This window comes from Xylocopa sonorina, chromosome 6, assembly GCF_050948175.1.
Source record: "Xylocopa sonorina isolate GNS202 chromosome 6, iyXylSono1_principal, whole genome shotgun sequence".
Taxonomy (NCBI): domain Eukaryota; kingdom Metazoa; phylum Arthropoda; class Insecta; order Hymenoptera; family Apidae; genus Xylocopa; species Xylocopa sonorina.
Window position 1 is genome coordinate 6,769,854 of NC_135198.1, and position 17,194 is coordinate 6,787,047.

The following is a 17,194-nucleotide window of genomic DNA, read 5'->3' on the forward strand; positions in this document are numbered from 1 at the left end:
CAATATTAAAATATAAAAAATAATGGTAATCATTTGGAGTTTATCATATTTTACTTTTAAAAGATGTCCATTATTTTTAAATGTTATATATACATAATTATTTATGATCATAATTAATTCACAGAACATTATTCATCAGTAAACAACTGATCAATAAATGGCAGTAGACAACAGAGAAAATATAAAATTATTATTAGATATACATTCTTTATAAAATATATATTATAGAAACAAATTTGAATATTTCTTACTTTTACATGATTACTTTACAAATCTCTTTTTTCTTGTAATATTTCTATTATTCGCGTTTATTTGCTTTTTGGTTACTATGCTTTTTTTCTTAGGAACAAATTTTCGACGTTTTATTTCATCTTTTTTAACCAAAACATCTTCATTCATTGGTTCAATTATTTTTCCCATACGTGTTTTAATAGCAGGATCAATTAGCTTTCTATGAGAATTTTCAGGTATGAAATTTCTACCAATTGGCATTCTAATGCTGGCTTCATAATCCTTAATGCTTGAAAATGGATACGGCAATTCACGAACCAAATGTGCTTTTATTTTAGGATCATCTTGTTCAAATATTATCACATCGCCCTTATTTTCATCTTTACGGGGTAAATCTTTGGGTGCTTTTAAAATAAAACGTTTCTTCTTACGTTTCGATATTTTAATATTTTTTCCACCCCACATACCCCACCCTGGTAGTGCCAGGTTGATATCCTGAGGTTGAGACTTCTTTACCTATATTACATACGTATCAGTTTTATATTACACTTTAGAAATAATTTTTAATTTAAAAGTGACTTATCACGTAAAATTTTCAACTTACTTCCTCCTCTTTTTCTTTTCTAAAATCTTCAACAACATCATCATCTGCAAAAGCTTCACTGACTACGTTACGCCTCTCTTCTTCGTTTTCACTGTCGTCCAAAACTTCATCACCACCAGTAATATCAGCTGGAAGATCTGTATTCAAGTGCTTGGGTTTTACATTTATGTACTTATTTGGATCTATTTCTACTTTAGATGTGTCTGATTTATGTATGGATAAAGTATTATCAAATTTTACGCGTTTTGTATTTTCTATTTCAGTATCTAAGTCTATATTATTTTTGTTAACACTTTCATTTAAAGGTATATTTAAAATAGGCTTTTGTTTTCTAGTTTGAATTTTGAGACCATCAAAATTATCTTTCTCATATTCGACATTTTTATTTCTTTTTTTTCCTTTAACTTTATTATGGTTATTACTGTTTAAGGTGACACGTTTAAGCTTCGATTTAATTTTATCTTGAATTTTTTCTTCCGCGAAATCAAATATTTTATTTATTTTTTCCTCATTTGACATACAATTGTTTATTCCTTTTTTTATATCAGTATTTTCTACAGATTCCACATTCCAATTTGAAGTGGCTGTAACATTATCTAAATTTGTTTTGTTTAATTTAGCTTTTTTGTTAAGTATTTTATTATTGTTCAACATGTTTTCTTGTGTAACTCCTTTATAATAATTATTCTTTACATTTTTAACTTTAATTTCTTCCGTTGTTAAATTTTTATTGGTCTCAAGTGATTGTGCGTTGCATGTATTATTTTCACCTGCAAAAATATATGAATTAATTAACATTGTAAACATTATTCAGTAGATTCATAATTATGCAAATATATACCTTCCAAATTAAGACAAGGTTTTAAATGTGATATCTGATTATTAATGTTTGTGGGTTCTAACGTTTCCTTGTTATTTTGGATTTCATGTGAATTTACATCAACATCCGTACGTTTGTCTACAAACAAATTTCAATAATAAGTATTTAATCTTTATCAAGAGCTTTATTAATTTTTTCAAACATACCGCTCAAAACATTATGAGTCTTTGTATCTTTTGATGAATTATTAATTTGTTTATTCTCCATTGAACTTTTGGTACTAATATTTACTTCTTTCTCATTTAACTGATTATTTTTATTATCCCAATATTTACGATAACTCTTAACAAATTCATCAATCTCTGATTTAGTCTTTGTGCTTCCTGTCCATGGATTTTCTTTATCATTAACTGAAGGTTGCACATACATACTATCATCTTCGCCTTCTTCTTCACTATCGCTTAATTTCTTTACTTTCTGCGTTAATTCTCGACTAACTGATAATTGCTGTGCGAGTTCCTGTCGCGTCTAATAATATAGAAGTAAATTAAAAATTCGATATTATATTGAATAAAAATACTTTTCTGGAAAAATGATACTAATAAAAACAAATAATGCTAAATATTTTACTAACGGAATATTTTTTACAATGCACTTACCTCCTTATCATATTTTGCTCTAATTTGCTTAGATTTAGCCCATTTTCCTGTATTTTTATGTCTTAATGACATTCGTTCTTCTGCTCTAGTTTTATCCAATTGCTCAAGTTTCTCTAATGCAGCTTCTGGATCAGTTTTTTGTAGTTGTTCAAATTCTTTCAACTGTAGCTTTATTTTTTCCTTTTTTTGAACACGATGAAACTTTTTGCTTTTAATTTTGTTCTGACGTCGAGCTTTGGCTTCTTTATAAGACTAAACGAAAAATAAAATTATGTTAAGTAAAAGTTAAAATTGTATTAAATTGTAACACACAAAATCTTTCACCTACATTAATATAAATGTATAAATACTTTAATACAGACCTGTTGTGCTCTAATTCTGGCTGCTTCCTTTCTTTTCATTATAATTTCCTTTAAAGTCAAGGAAACTTCATCAACTTTTTCTTCAACATTCTCTTTCTGAGGCTCTAGTGCAGCAAGTTCCTTTTCTAAATCTGATTGAAGTCTAAATCTTTTAACAAACTCTGTAGATGGCTCAGACTTCACGTATGGTTCATTTGAAGGAAAACAAAGTGATTCTGCTACTCTATTGCTCGTTATTATAGCATTCCATTTATTCACTTCTTTTTTTGTATTTTCGAAACCAACTGTTCTCTTTATCTAAAAAATAATTAACAATTATTTTCGGGTATATCAAAGATGAATGGTCATTTCTATTTCCTTGTGTAACAACAAAATTCTTACTCTATCCGCTTCTGGTTTCTCCAATGGTTTTGGTAAAACAGAAACTTTTTTCTGCGCAGCTTGCAAATTTTTAGTAACTTCAAAGTGATGACCTTTTTTACCTAAAGCTCTGGCTAAATCCCGTATTTGGACAGCATCTCGATCAGATATTCCACTTTTTACTAAGTGAAATTCTGAAACCTCCAATGTAGGTTCACTTCTCACTGCCTTTTTTATTCTATAAAAATATTAAACAGTAAAATTAAATGAGATTAAACTTTAAAGCTAATACGGTAAATAACATAAGCGCTAAATAACACAAGTGTAAACTGTTAAAAGAATATAATTCAAGTACAAACTTTTTGTCTCATGGAAAGTCATCAGTATTCTATGCTTTATTAGCATATTTATAATATCAAATAATTTTATTTACATTCATGTTTCTTTCAAATTAGAAGTAAAGAGGTTATGTACCGCAGATATTGAATTATATGTTACTCGCATTTACCTCTGGCCTTTATCGAGCTGTGATACAACGTCAAGAAGTTTGGAATGAGATTCTGATACATCTTGTTCTGTATCATCTAAACAAATTGAATCACTTGCAGAATCATCCATTTTCAATCAAACCGCGTGCTGTGATTGTACCAGACTACACTTTCGGTAAAATATCAATTGCGGCCATAGATGAAACAAATCTATTTAGAGGTAAGACGTATCTACTGTTTAGTGACACAACTCAATTTCTTACATTCATTTCTTAAAAAACAGATTTATCCAAAGGCATTTATTTGCATTATCATCGTTACTGTTAGTTTCTTATTATCACTGTATTATGTTCTTATATTTTATTCATATTGTATTCTAATTAATCCTCTAACACAACTATGCTTACCCATCTGTTACAAACGTTTTCACATCTGTTTAGGTTGACAGGAGGGTTGGTGAGCGTGTATGTCATAACCTCTAAACTCGTTCTTAATTGTAGTACCGAGAAGAGTTATTTCTTACAATATATCATACATTATTATTAATAATTCATAGGAAATATTATAGAATATGAAATTTATTCTATTGAGAAAGTAAAATGAATTTACTTGTAATATCAACTGCAAGTTGTCTTTTAGAATACATCGTCCCATTTGTAATTAAATACGTAAGTATCACGATATATCGTTGGTATTCAAATTTGTTAATTTCTGTTTATAATTGTCATTCTTATTACAGATTACAACTCGTTTATACACAATAAACAAACATGATAAAGAATTACGAAATGATTTAATCAATCTTAAACAAGAGATAGTTGGGATATCTATAGTGGATGAGTTTTCAAAATATGCTAAATTACAGCGTAAATATAATAAATTAGAAAATACATTGAAAGAAAAAGGTAAAATAATTACATTACGTTTAATATAAATTAAATATAATCTATAAATTTTATCATTAACATTGTTCAAGATTGACAAAACGGATATGTATTTTGTAATTTTATTGTTTAGCAATTGAAGCTAATAATTAGAAATAATTAACAATTGTATTTATTTAATATAAAAATATGAAGAAATCGTTGAATACTATATAAGTTACGCATGTGTTTGTACTACTACTATGGTTAAATTTATTTTGCGAAATGAGTAATAATAACGTATTTAATGTATTTTTACTGTTTAGCAAATGAGAGACTGTCTTCCAGAATGAAAGTACAAATGTCTATAACGTACGGTTTTCGTATATTAAATGTAAGAATATTTTTTAATTTATTAATAATATCTACCAACCAAAATTAGACATTAGATTTAACCAACCAATATTAGCTTAGACTATTGTAATATTCTGCAATATTTTGAATATGTTGGATATCTCTTGCATAGTTATATTATAATATTACTGGAGCATTAAGTATCATACAATCCAATGCGACTAAACTGTAAGTACTTCAGGTTAAAAATGTACATAGTGATATAATATTTACAACAGTTATTGTTAGTTACTATCATTGATAAACATTGATGTTGGTAATTATTGATTGGTAAAACCTATGTTGATAATTGCATTGTAACTAAATATAATGTATTAAATATTATAATGTGTACATATTTTTCAGGGATTGCTAATGATGGTTCTACTCTACTTATACAGAAATAAACCTGTAATAATTTTACCGAAAGGTATACTATGGCCAATACAGACTTTATTAAGCTGGCCATCTTCTCATGAAAATTCAATTTCTTTTATGATGTGGTTAGTAATTGCAAGATTAGTTGTGGCCACATATAAAAAAAATGATATAACTTAATGTTACCTATTTACAAAGATTAGGTTGTTTATAAGCAATAAAAATTTTTCAAAACAAATTATCAGAGTCTTAATGTGTAAGTACTTGTGACAAGCAATTTGACATTAAACTGTTAATTATATAAACTAAAATAACTTTAGAAATTGTACATAAAATTTTTACTTCTTTCTTGATATGCCATGCAAATGATTATACAGTGTTTGCTATACATATTGTATTTGCTAAAATATATTTAAATAAATGTCATATTTTAAAATATTTTTTTATTAAGTTATTAATATATATAGAATTCATTCCAAATAAGGATAACACGCAATGAATCTTACAAAAATAATAGCAAAAAAGTGACTGTATTTCGTAAAAGCTTCAGTAAAGTACATAATATGTAATAATGAAATATATATATAGATATATTTCATTGCATATATAACTATTGATAAGTAATAATTTTATGTTTTAACAAAATTTCTGTATATAAGACAATTGATACATCTATACTCGATATAATGTAGCAACGTTTTATTTATATATAGAGTATTCGTGAAACATCTATTTTATAAAGCTTAAAAGAAATTGGTAATTTTCCATTATTATTATCATAGGTAAATATTTACCATTTAATTCTTAATAATTTTACGATTTTAGGATAGCTTTTGTGTTATATGAATTTGCATTTTTATTAATGATTTTATGATTTAACATTGCGACATATATGATACCGAAATGTTTACACATACGAACTGTATCATAAAAGGTTCTATAATGCAAAGGCTGAAAATTTACGCTTTTTAACTAAAAAGCTGAATTATATCTTCCACCTCCACATATTTTCCACTTTATTATTGGACAAAGAACATAAATTTTGTCCATAACATATTTTTAATAACAAATTGAAAATCTCACGATATTAATAGTTTTAAGCACCAATAGTAAATTATAATGTTCAAATTATTATAAAATATAGCACAAAATAGTTATGTTTTACTTTATCACATTCATATTAATATCGATTGAAAATGTTATACATGACACCTGTTACAAAATAGCAAATAACATGATTTAATGGCGAAACATAATAATTTTATACTTAGTTGAAGTATTGTGAAAAGCCTATAAAATAAAATTTTTTAAACAAAATAAACATTGCGTACTTTAGACAGTAATATGTTTAGTAAATCAAATTAAATAAATACGTAAATACTCGTTAATTGCAGATAACAAAACATTTGAAACATTCAGCAATGAAAAAATTACTATTCTAAATATTAGTTTAATATCTTATCCCTTCGTTTTGAATATTTAATATATCTGCATAGAAATGCAACAATGTCATGTAATTTGTTATCTTCACGATATCACGTTTTGTCGATTTTAAACACAGCATACAAATACCTATATATGAAATACATAAGTTATGTGATTGTATAGAAAATATTAAATGACTTATAATTGAAATGTTATAAAGAATAAAGAGTGCTTTGAAACATAATATTATCTAATTAGTAAAATAATACAAAGTTTATTTTTTTCTTTTCTCCATTAACTGCTTTTCTAAGTTAGGATAGCGTGCAAATCTTTTTAAATGTGTAATTTTTAATCCTTGCTCTTCTAATTTCCACACTTATAATGAACGTGTAAGAAACTATATTGATTATATGTGATACATGAATACACTCATATTATAATGACTAATATTACAAGTAAAAAAACAAAAGAAAGAATTTAAATAAGTTACATGATAATTGCGCCTTAGAAATATTTGTTTCTATCATCTAAATACTTTAATTAAAAAATAATTTCTTCTCGCATTACTATTTTAAAAATTCAGGAAAAATTGCTAATGTTATTATTTAATATAATAATAGTAACAATAATGACAGTAATACTATTAATGAGATACGTCAGAAATTAGAAGAGCGACCATTTCTCCGATTTTCATTTTGTTAAACTATTTTGAAGCAGCTCAGAATTTCGTAAACTGTTAATTACTATTCTTTTATAAACACTACTTTGTATAACTGTATAACAAAGAATTAAACAATTTGATATCACATACAGAGTAATTTATAAAATAGTTGCTTTTTTTTATAGATATTTTATAGTCAATTTAAGCATATTTTATGTACTACGAGTGTAAATGATCCAAATATAAAAAAATGAAATTATTTTTTTTAAATAACTCTCGAGTACGTTATACAATCACATAGTAAAAATGCATTAACAAAAAAAAAGTACTTTATACGAATATACGATGAAATATTTATTGTTAGATGAATTCAACTGATTTATGTTTTAGTAATATCCATTGGTGATCCTCCAGCTACATTTGTAGTTGTGTTAGCAGCAATTGGTGGACCACTTGGACTTACAATAGTTGGTGGAATCGCAGGTTTAACAAATCTATCTGATGTGCGTCTATTGGACGATGCTACTACGTGGCCCTGTTTAAATACATAGTTAAGTACATCATTAAATATTAATTTCAAAATGTTTAAGTCTTTGGCAGATACATTTTAATATTTCAATTACATGTAATTATAGTACCCGTGATCAGGAGTTTGATTTCAACATACTCTAATAACAACATAATCAAATACCTTTCCATTTTTAAGTTTAATTACAATAAAGTATAAATAAAATAATTGATAATTAAAAATATACCTACCAAAGAGTGAATATGTGTATTGATTACAATGGAATGTAACTTACAGTGGAAGGAGGCGATGAACTTGCAAATGGAATTGTAGTAGGTTGACCACAAGCATAACACCGATTTGTGTTAAATCCTTCTCTGGTTGATGAACCTATTTATAAGGGATATTAATATAATAAAGAATATCAATGTATACTTGTTACGTAATAAAACATGTACTTATTGTTTCATCAAACAAGAATATAATCATCACCTGGGCTTAGTGGTCTAGAGGAACTAGGTGAAGGATTGTACGGCACTGGGCTAGAAACTGTGCGATTTCTTATATTTCCACCAGACATAACAATTTCATTGTAGTGCCGTTCTTCTTCCATTTCCAAACTAATAAATAAATGAAATATAGAATTAGATAAAATTATTTGTATGGTTTATAATATAATTACTTACCTAGATTCTGATTCTGAGAGATGTCTACATAGGGCTTCACGACGTTCCACTTCCAGTTGTAATTTTCTTTGAAGTCTTAAGTTTTCTTCACGAATTTGCTTCTCTTCGTTCACGTATCGCTGCATCTTCTCTGTATCTAATACAAACAATAGAAACAGTGTTAATTTTTATTAATAATTACTACACTACAAAAGATCATTTTCTTTACACAATTGACCAATTTCTAGCAGTCATAATTTTGGTTCTGATATCTTTCTTAAAGGATCTATCTTAAAGGATCTGATATCCTTGAAATACACATTATTGTATAATAGAAATCCTTACGTTCTTGTTGTGAGATGAACAATGTATGTCTCAGTCTAGCTACTTCACTCCTCAATGTTTGTATATGCGAACTTAGACTAGTAGCAGTATCACCATTATTAATTTCTCTTGGCGAAGCAGGGTCAGATACAGGTTGATCCAATTTTATTTGAAGCATACGTTTTTCTGCCTCTAATTTATCCATTCGTTTCCATAATTTATTCACTAATGCTTCTTGTTCTTGTTCAAGTGTATTTTCAAGTTCTACTTTCTCTCTACGCAACTGCTCCAGATTGCTCTGTTTCGCAAGTGTCTCAGCTTCAAGTTTCTCTATCTTTCTCATCAATTTGTTTACAAGGCATTCTTGTTCTTGCTCCAAAGTCTGTTCTAATCGACATTTTTCTTGGCGCAATTGATTCAATTTTCTTGATAAATCATTAGTTAAACATTCTTCCTCTTGTTCATAATGATGCGCTAATGTTTCTTTTTCCTTTTTAAGTGCTTGAATTTTTTTCAACAACGTATTACTTATAAATTCTTCTTCTTGCTCAGCTTTAGCTTGCTAAAATATAATCCAGTTAAAGATCAAAAGGTTAGTAGAGAAGTTTACCTAAACATAATATATATGTATAAATATAAGATCCATTAAATATATAGATAAATAAATTTATATCACTCAGCATAATTTTTATAATCCTTTCATTCTCTACAACTAAATATATTAATAATCATGTTAATCTTTTAGCACAACATTTTTTACATAATTCATAAAGAAAGAACTTCAAAATATATAGAATAAAATTATATAAACTTCTCTCTTACACCTGAAATTATACTTTGTACCCTCTCATATAGCATATGTATTAATACATAAAACATGATCAAATTATAATAAATTATATACATACAAATAGATGGATGATTAAAATATTATTTTATCAAATAAAAGTATTACAAATTGTTTAAACGTACATCAAATTTAAGAAACGTATCCATATGACAGTGCAAGGTGAAAAATGCTTTTATGCTAAACATTTCTTTCCACATTGGATAATTGATGGTTACAATTAAAAAAAAAAATTGATTACTTTAAACGTATATTGAATATCAAAGTGTAACGTTTAAAAGTACGTTGCAACGAAGTATACGCATACGATTAGTAAATGTGTCGATACATTATTTACTTGACAAAAATGGTACAAGAAACTTACTATAATGACAGAGGCCTGCCGAAGACCACGATTCTCCTCTTGTAATGCCTTTACTCTTAATTTATATGTCTCTAACTCAACTTTAAGGACACGATTGTGCTGTTGTAACGATTCGATTCTTTTTTGAAGCTGTTCCCTGGTTACAGGAGATGGTGGCATCATTATCGTTCCTCCGTCGATCGAGCTCGAGTCGCTTTCAGATGCGCTATCACGGTCAGCCATTTTTCTTAGATCAAAAATTTCTTTAACAGAGCTTATAATTCGTTACTTTTCATCGCACAATCGGGCGAATATGTACGATACGTTTTCCTCAAAGCACAGATATCTACTTTTTTGTTACAACTTCATTACTTTGCATTTAAAAAACCGTAGTAATATAGCACACTGCCGCACGACATGTGCTCTACCCATAGAACGGATCAGCTGTTCGACTCACCACGGGTTACTCGTAAAGAAGATGTCAAGTGTACTTCGAAGCTGCAATTCCCTAGAGTTCGAGAAATATATTTATTCAATTGCTAATATACGTAATACCTGTAATAATAGTTTTTGCATAGAAAAAAAATTCAGTTGGCAATCATATTTCAATTTGAAACTACGTGGATTTACAAAAAAAAAAAGTATAGGCTGTGTTAATACTATGAGGCAAGTATCACCTTGTAACTTGAAATTTTAACCGTGTCCAATATCTATGTTGATTTATAAATGGGGGTTAAGAGTGTTTTGACTTTTGCTATAGAGGTTATTTTTTTATAAAATCGTTATGTATAACGATTATAAGACAGTTATATTGTAGATTAGAACACAGAATAATATTTATGGGTAAATATGAGTGAAGAATTTGGAGAATTGTCACGCGATACAGCTATCGTAGCAAAGATAAAGCAATTTCGAGATGCAACGTTGAAAATTGAAGATACTATTAAACTTGCTACAGATCCAGCCCTGTATGAAAAACTTTCCAATACAGATAAAATCGAATATAATTTATTGATGTCTTATTACTTAAATAGTATGTTTTGGATGTATTTGCACACAGAAGGTAATAAAATAACTGTTTAAGAATGTATATAATTTCTTCAATATTTCCAAAGAAAATGAAGTAACGTACAAGTTATATCTACTTTATGTTAATTCAATTAGGAATCGATCCGGCGAAACACAGAATAAAATTAGAAAACGATCGCCTGAAAAAGTGTATGGCGCGTGCGAAACAAATTAACGACAGAAATACTCTCATGCCCCGTATAAACAAAAATGCAGCTCAAAGATTCGTTAGAAGTGGATTATGGGAAATGAAGAATAAAAAAAAGTGATAATGGACATATAAACAAATGTAAATAAACTTCTATCGCAAACTGCATTTTAAAGTTACAGTTATATACAATGTTAAACTTAGTACAAAGTTTTGAAATTAACTGAATTATGTTTGAAATCTGTTTTATACATATGCATTCTCTTAAACTTAAAAAAGAATAAATAATATCGTATTGTATATATAGTTACTGTTAATTATTTATATGTAAGTCTAAAAATTACGTGTATGATCTATTTATTGAAATACTTTACACTTGTTTATCATTCTGACCTTATTCATGCCTCTATAACTTTTTATATATGTAAAAAAAATGTTAAAATCACTTGGAGAGTAAAATATATGAAGGTAAAAGTTTACTTCACTTGATAAGAGTCTTCTGTAAGCCATTTACACATAAATAAAGAAATAAAAATTAAATAGAAATATTATAATATGGAAGCAATTACATTTGATACGAGTTTAAATGTCAGTGAACCATACAATGATAGTAAAAATGCTTCAGGTAGCTCAAGTTTATGTGTATCACCTACTGCTAATAATATATTGCAATCAGAAGATAAAAATGAGTGTACATCATTGGATCTGTAAGTTAGATTTGCAATATTATTGTCAATTTCTTATAATTTTCTTATAATTTTCTTTGCTTTGATAGGATGAGCAAATATTTTGATCAGTTAAATATACAATCGTATTCGAAGCATAATGAAGAAAAAAATGAACATCTTGCAGGAATAATTAGTAACATTATTGATACGCTTCGTATAGTACTTGTTAAACCCCACTCACCAGATATTCTTTTGTATATCGGAACTCCCCTGTTTTTAATTAGTACAAAATCTGAACATAACAAATCAAAATATAAACTATTAGGTTACATAGATGATATTTTTGGATCTATTGGAGAACCTATGTATTCTGTGACTATGAATTGCAACTTAACAGATGCATTAGACATTAGTGAACATGTATATTATTTCCCTAATCATCCGAGTACATTACACATGTACGTAGAGCATACAACAAGTAAAACGTCTGATATAAGAAAATATAATATTAAAATAGACAACTTATAATCACCATAGTGTAGATTATAATTTCTATTGAAATTGATCTTTAACTTGTTTATGTTTGCTGTACCATTCAAATACTTTTTCATTATCGTTACTACATTTATGTTTTATACATATAATGTTTGAAGTCATAATAAAATGCTAATAATAATTTTGTGATATTTGTTCAATATTTACCGAATTAAATCGAGTGCCTACAATGAATAATAACAGTTAAATAAATAAAATATATATTGATCAAAAATATAACTCTCATGCGTAAATAAAATATTTAAGTATATAAAGATTAATGTGCCTTGTCATGTATTTGGTATTCATGTTGAAATAATTTGACATAGATACAATTATACAAATATCATTGAGTTTTGTTAAAAAATATAAAAAATTGAATACATATTATTAATTGTTAACATTTGCTGCAATACCTCATGTTACAGAAATGATTTAATTTTAATTAAGCAATTTGACTTTTACCGTCTATTTTGCCTTTACTAACTTATAAATAATTAATCATAATAATATGTACTATATGATAAAATAGAAATATTTTTAGTTCTGTTTTGAATTATCTTTTGAACAATTTTTTCATATTAAAGTACCTATGCAGCAGAAAATCCAAATGTAATTTTACCTGTGTTTTACATTAGCAAATATCCGATCAACTTTCAGTCACTGATAAGTTACGAAACTTCGTGTAATCTCATGTTTCATCAAATTTCGTACGGTGGACAATTCTGAAATTTTTCCTTTAAAATAATAATAGTTAGAAATTATAACCCGGACATATTACGGTAAATTAAAGAAGTAACGCCTATTAAAATTCTAATTAATTGATATATCGGTTGCTGAAGAGCGCTGGCATCTGGAACTGGTTTTATAGTACCGTTATAGCGTACTTTGTAGCCGCAATTATGTATCACTATCACGCTGTATTCTTTACTGTTAATTTAAATATTTCTCATTACTAACAACCGTAAAAAATACATAATTACTAGAATAGAAACGATACTTATTTTCTGATAATTGAAATACAATTGTTCCTGTATTAAGTATATACTTAATATATCAAATTTTTATTTTATTCGATAAATTGCCACGTAGATGAAAGTGTACTGTACACAAAGTTCAAGATATAATATAGTTATGTCAAACGAAACTGTTGAAAATCCAAACAAACGAATGATGATGGTACGTATTAACCAAAGTACTTTTTATTATTAATATTATCGTCATCCACCAATATTGGAAAATAAAATCACTTGAATATTTAGTTATCTTATACTATCAACAGTTTTGTAAAAATACAAGTACCACTGTACTATTTTCATGCTGTATACTACTTTGATTCATAATTCTCAAAATATTTAAATTTAAATGTCGAATTTAGATTCTACAGTAGAATACCTGTTAAAAATGAACTTATACTTTGCTTCATTTTATATAATGTTAAGAATAAAATTTTAATATTTTAATATTAAAATTAATAATTAAGAACATTTAGAATGTTTTAATAGTTAAAAATATTTAGAATTTGTTATCTGCATAATTTTTTTAATTTTTTGTGTTATATATCATTTTTCTCCTCAGACATGTAGTAATGTATCAGAGCAAGCGCATCATGTGTCAAGAGCGAAGCGTGGCCAAGCAATAGGAAGTATAAGAGGTTTTCGAGGATGTACAGTTTGGTTAACAGGCCTCTCTGGTGCAGGAAAAACTTCGATAGCTTTCCAAGTTGAAGCTATATTAGTTAATCATGGAATTGCTGCTTACGGACTTGATGGAGATAACGTAAGGAGTGGTTTAAACTGCAACCTTGGTTTCAGTAAAGAAGATAGGAAAGAAAACATAAGGAGGGTCGCAGAAGTAGCTAAATTATTTGCTGATAGCGGCCAAATTTGTTTATGTAGCTTTGTATCACCATTTGAGGAAGATAGACAAATGGCAAGGCAAATTCATAGAATGTCGGATCTTCCATTTTTTGAAATATTTGTTGATACACCTCTTAATGTATGTGAAGCTAGGGATACTAAAGGATTATATAAAAAGGCACGTCAAGGGGCAATCAAAGGTTTTACAGGAATAGATCAAATGTATGAAAGACCAGTAAATCCTGATTTAGTGGTAACCACTGAAAACTGTACTCCAGAAGAATCAGCCGCAACTGTTATTGATCTTCTGGAGAAACAGTGTATTATACCAGTGCTTGAAAAACCTACAATACCAATACGGGAGTTGTTCATTCCAGAATCACGAATATCTTCTGCGAAAACAGAAGCAGCTACACTTCAGAGTTTAGAAATTAGTGAAATAGATGTACAATGGCTCCAGATTTTAGCAGAAGGTTGGGCGGCACCTCTTACTGGATTTATGAGAGAACATCAATACCTTCAGGTATATAAAACACAGTGACATGAAATGTTAGAAAAGTAATAATATGAAATTACTATTGTAAATTACTAAATTACTTAAAATATGTTTTTAGACTCAGCATTTAAAATGTCTCCTTGAGGGTGACAAGGAAATTAATCAATCTATTCCCATAGTTCTTGCAGTACATACAAAGGACAAAGAACGTTTGGATGGATTTTCAGCTTTTACATTGAAACATAATAATAAAGCTCTTGCAATATTACGCAGGCCAGAATTTTACTTTCATAGAAAAGAAGAAAGATGTGGTTGGCAATTTGGTACTAATAATTTAGGTCATCCATATGTAAAGATGATTCATGAATCTGGAGATTGGTTGGTAGGCGGAGATTTGGAAGTTATTCAAAGGATTAGATGGCAAGATGGCCTGGATAAATACAGACTTACACCAAATGAAATTAGAATAAAGTGTAAAAAGATGAAAGCTGATGCTGTATTTGCCTTTCAACTTAGAAATCCTATACATAATGGTCATGCACTACTGATGCAAGTATGTTAATTTATTAATTTACTTTTCACTGTACATATAATAAATTTTGTTCTTGTTAATGTCTTTATACTTATAGGATACTAGGAAACGTTTATTAGAACAAAGAGGATTTAAAAATCCTATTCTCCTGTTACATCCTTTGGGTGGTTGGACTAAAGATGATGATGTACCACTGCATACACGAATTTTGCAACATGAAGCTATACTTAGTGAAGGAGTTTTAGATGCTGATTCTACATTATTAGCAATTTTTCCAAGTCCAATGATGTATGCTGGGCCAGTTGAGGTAATTTTTAGTACAATTTTAGTAAACATTAAAATAAGATGAAAAATGTACTCTATTTAAATATATATTCATAATATTAAATATAAATTCATAATATATATCTGACTTCTATGAATTTATCAGTTTATAGGTTCCTTCTTGTTAGGATAACTTGTATTTTTTCACTTTGTATCTATTATGTTTATTTTTAGGTACAATGGCATGCAAAAGCTAGAATGAATGCAGGTGCCAACTTTTACATTGTTGGAAGAGATCCTGCTGGTATACCGCACCCTAATAGAAATGCAACACCTGATGGCAATCTTTATGATCCTACTCATGGAGCACGAGTTCTTTCAATAGCACGAGGTTTAAAATCCTTAGAAATCATACCATTTAAAGTTGCAGCATACGATAAAAAACATAAGAAAATGACCTTTTTCGACGAAAAACGGAAAGAAGATTTTGAATTCATATCAGGAACAAAAATGCGTAGTATGTATAACATACATATTTACATTTTATATCGTTATAAATATCGTTTAATTAAAAATAGAAATTTTACGTTTAAAATGATTGTATGACATTTCTTTGTAGGTTTTGCAAAAACAGGCGAGAATCCACCCAACGGTTTCATGTCACCCAAAGCATGGTCTGTTCTTGCACAATATTATCGGAATTTAGAAAAATAAAGACTTATTGTAAGAATCATTAGAGTTTCACGAACTAAAAATAATATTTCAAATGTTATAACAAGAATATTATAAATTGATACAATTTTAATATTATTATACAATTGTATATTTGTACATTCTTCTTGTACAGCACAGCGATTTTTAGTATTTATGTCTGTAATAGATAAGTTAATATCTGTTTACATTCATTCTCAACGTATAATGTATACGTTAATTTTATTTTATATAAATGTAAAATTGAATTGTATTTTCCATACAAAATTTTATAAAAACGTATGTATATATACATATATAATATAAATATATAATTTATTAATATACTTATCTAGAAAAAAGTACATCCCTCTACAATCTAAAAGTTTAGTATAATAAAAATATATAATTATCATAACAAGTATTTTTAGAAAAAATATCAAATACTTTTTATATTTGTAAAAAATATTTGATATTTGAAAATGTTTTTACTGCAATAATAAAATATATGTACGAGTTACAGATAAGTTATATGGAGGAGGGAGGCAGAAGAAATAAATATAAGTTGAAATTCAAAGGAAATTGAAATGTATAAATATATAACTTACTATGTGTATGATGAATCAAAATATGTAAATAATTATGTAATATATCAAAAATTATCTTAATAAGTAGGAAATATTTAATGAGACAACAAAATTATTGTTATGTACAACATACAATAAATTTGAATGCAATTTTATAACTGTAAAGAAACCAAATTTTATTAATAGAGATATCTCAAATTTACCATAATATGAAGACATATTATCATAAGGCAATGCAAACATTACTTATACCTATTTTATGTCTGAATTAAGACTTGAGCATTCAATGCGTAACGTATGAAATAAGATAATGTACATTCTACTTTACGTGTACAAAGATACAAGTTGGTTCAATATTTCCCTATAATAAAAGTACACAGAAAAAACACATAAAAAGCCAAAAACTTACAATAACTT

The 17,194-nt window shown here is 27.6% G+C and overlaps 6 protein-coding genes across 9 annotated transcripts; 4 read left to right on the forward strand and 2 right to left on the reverse strand.

Moving 5' to 3' along the window:
- Positions 1 to 162: 162 nt before the first annotated feature.
- Positions 163 to 3,785, reverse strand: LOC143424668 (U3 small nucleolar RNA-associated protein 14 homolog A). The gene is made up of 8 exons (XM_076896896.1): positions 3,545 to 3,785; positions 3,058 to 3,274; positions 2,677 to 2,973; positions 2,315 to 2,566; positions 1,862 to 2,183; positions 1,677 to 1,793; positions 836 to 1,605; positions 163 to 747 (listed from the first exon to the last, which is right to left on the reverse strand). The coding sequence occupies exons 1-8, from the start codon at positions 3,652 to 3,654 to the stop codon at positions 262 to 264; spliced, it is 2,571 nt and encodes an 856-aa protein (XP_076753011.1). The 5' UTR covers positions 3,655 to 3,785; the 3' UTR covers positions 163 to 261.
- Positions 3,786 to 3,940: 155 nt separating this feature from the next.
- On the forward strand, positions 3,941 to 7,765 carry LOC143424735 (guided entry of tail-anchored proteins factor 1). Of its 3 annotated transcripts, none has more exons than XM_076897001.1 (5): positions 3,941 to 4,192; positions 4,264 to 4,429; positions 4,714 to 4,781; positions 5,147 to 5,283; positions 5,362 to 5,599. In XM_076897001.1, exons 1-5 carry the CDS (start codon positions 4,124 to 4,126, stop codon positions 5,426 to 5,428), a joined length of 507 nt encoding a protein of 168 aa, XP_076753116.1. In that variant the 5' UTR covers positions 3,941 to 4,123; the 3' UTR covers positions 5,429 to 5,599. The 3 variants fall into 3 exon arrangements, with proteins under 3 accessions (XP_076753116.1, XP_076753118.1, XP_076753117.1); XM_076897003.1 differs by lacking the exon at positions 5,362 to 5,599 and adding an exon at positions 7,635 to 7,765 and having other exon boundaries at positions 3,961 to 4,192; XM_076897002.1 differs by having other exon boundaries at positions 3,961 to 4,192; positions 5,147 to 5,396.
- On the reverse strand, positions 6,997 to 10,439 carry LOC143424701 (coiled-coil domain-containing protein 6). Of its 2 annotated transcripts, none has more exons than XM_076896946.1 (7): positions 10,282 to 10,439; positions 9,953 to 10,205; positions 8,763 to 9,303; positions 8,439 to 8,574; positions 8,245 to 8,372; positions 8,048 to 8,142; positions 6,997 to 7,779 (listed from the first exon to the last, which is right to left on the reverse strand). In XM_076896946.1, the coding sequence occupies exons 1-7, from the start codon at positions 10,308 to 10,310 to the stop codon at positions 7,624 to 7,626; spliced, it is 1,338 nt and encodes a 445-aa protein (XP_076753061.1). In that variant the 5' UTR covers positions 10,311 to 10,439; the 3' UTR covers positions 6,997 to 7,623. The 2 variants fall into 2 exon arrangements, with proteins under 2 accessions (XP_076753061.1, XP_076753062.1); XM_076896947.1 differs by having other exon boundaries at positions 6,998 to 7,779; positions 9,953 to 10,194; positions 10,282 to 10,421.
- A 226-nt stretch (positions 10,440 to 10,665) lies between these two features.
- LOC143424743 (nuclear nucleic acid-binding protein C1D) lies at positions 10,666 to 11,321 on the forward strand. Its single transcript, XM_076897010.1, has 2 exons — positions 10,666 to 10,994; positions 11,096 to 11,321. Exons 1-2 carry the CDS (start codon positions 10,781 to 10,783, stop codon positions 11,266 to 11,268), a joined length of 387 nt encoding a protein of 128 aa, XP_076753125.1. The 5' UTR covers positions 10,666 to 10,780; the 3' UTR covers positions 11,269 to 11,321.
- Positions 11,322 to 11,338: 17 nt separating this feature from the next.
- Positions 11,339 to 12,343, forward strand: LOC143424878 (uncharacterized). Its single transcript, XM_076897237.1, has 4 exons — positions 11,339 to 11,357; positions 11,455 to 11,615; positions 11,691 to 11,854; positions 11,923 to 12,343. The coding sequence occupies exons 1-4, from the start codon at positions 11,339 to 11,341 to the stop codon at positions 12,341 to 12,343; spliced, it is 765 nt and encodes a 254-aa protein (XP_076753352.1).
- A 708-nt stretch (positions 12,344 to 13,051) lies between these two features.
- Positions 13,052 to 16,448, forward strand: Papss (3'-phosphoadenosine 5'-phosphosulfate synthase). The gene is made up of 6 exons (XM_076896909.1): positions 13,052 to 13,528; positions 13,928 to 14,731; positions 14,823 to 15,257; positions 15,334 to 15,543; positions 15,735 to 16,017; positions 16,120 to 16,448. The coding sequence occupies exons 1-6, from the start codon at positions 13,442 to 13,444 to the stop codon at positions 16,212 to 16,214; spliced, it is 1,914 nt and encodes a 637-aa protein (XP_076753024.1). The 5' UTR covers positions 13,052 to 13,441; the 3' UTR covers positions 16,215 to 16,448.
- The last annotated feature ends 746 nt before the right edge of the window (positions 16,449 to 17,194 follow it).

Excerpts from the sequence above, each read along its gene's own strand:
- Papss (XM_076896909.1), top strand. The coding sequence starts at position 13,442 with ATGAAAGTGTACTGTACACAAAGTTCAAGATATAATATAGTTATGTCA. Across the intron at positions 13,529-13,927 it reads CAAACAAACGAATGATGATG|ACATGTAGTAATGTATCAGA; the intron begins GTACGTATTAAC and ends TTTTCTCCTCAG. Across the intron at positions 16,018-16,119 it reads ATCAGGAACAAAAATGCGTA|GTTTTGCAAAAACAGGCGAG; the intron begins GTATGTATAACA and ends ATTTCTTTGTAG.
- LOC143424743 (XM_076897010.1), top strand. The coding sequence starts at position 10,781 with ATGAGTGAAGAATTTGGAGAATTGTCACGCGATACAGCTATCGTAGCA. Across the intron at positions 10,995-11,095 it reads GATGTATTTGCACACAGAAG|GAATCGATCCGGCGAAACAC; the intron begins GTAATAAAATAA and ends TAATTCAATTAG.
- LOC143424701 (XM_076896946.1), bottom strand. The coding sequence starts at position 10,310 with ATGCAAAGTAATGAAGTTGTAACAAAAAA. Across the intron at positions 9,304-9,952 it reads GGCAGGCCTCTGTCATTATA|CAAGCTAAAGCTGAGCAAGA; the intron begins GTAAGTTTCTTG and ends ATTATATTTTAG. Across the intron at positions 8,373-8,438 it reads CTCTCAGAATCAGAATCTAG|TTTGGAAATGGAAGAAGAAC; the intron begins GTAAGTAATTAT and ends TTTATTTATTAG.
- LOC143424735 (XM_076897001.1), top strand. The coding sequence starts at position 4,124 with ATGAATTTACTTGTAATATCAACTGCAAGTTGTCTTTTAGAATACATC. Across the intron at positions 4,782-5,146 it reads ACGGTTTTCGTATATTAAAT|GGATTGCTAATGATGGTTCT; the intron begins GTAAGAATATTT and ends CATATTTTTCAG. Across the intron at positions 5,284-5,361 it reads TCAATTTCTTTTATGATGTG|GTTGTTTATAAGCAATAAAA; the intron begins GTTAGTAATTGC and ends TACAAAGATTAG.
- LOC143424878 (XM_076897237.1), top strand. Across the intron at positions 11,616-11,690 it reads GGAGAGTAAAATATATGAAG|AAATATTATAATATGGAAGC; the intron begins GTAAAAGTTTAC and ends AAAATTAAATAG. Across the intron at positions 11,855-11,922 it reads GAGTGTACATCATTGGATCT|GATGAGCAAATATTTTGATC; the intron begins GTAAGTTAGATT and ends TTGCTTTGATAG.
- LOC143424668 (XM_076896896.1), bottom strand. The coding sequence starts at position 3,654 with ATGGATGATTCTGCAAGTGATTCAATTTGTTTAGATGATACAGAACAA. Across the intron at positions 2,974-3,057 it reads AGAAACCAGAAGCGGATAGA|ATAAAGAGAACAGTTGGTTT; the intron begins GTAAGAATTTTG and ends ATTATTTTTTAG. Across the intron at positions 1,606-1,676 it reads ACCTTGTCTTAATTTGGAAG|GTGAAAATAATACATGCAAC; the intron begins GTATATATTTGC and ends ATATTTTTGCAG.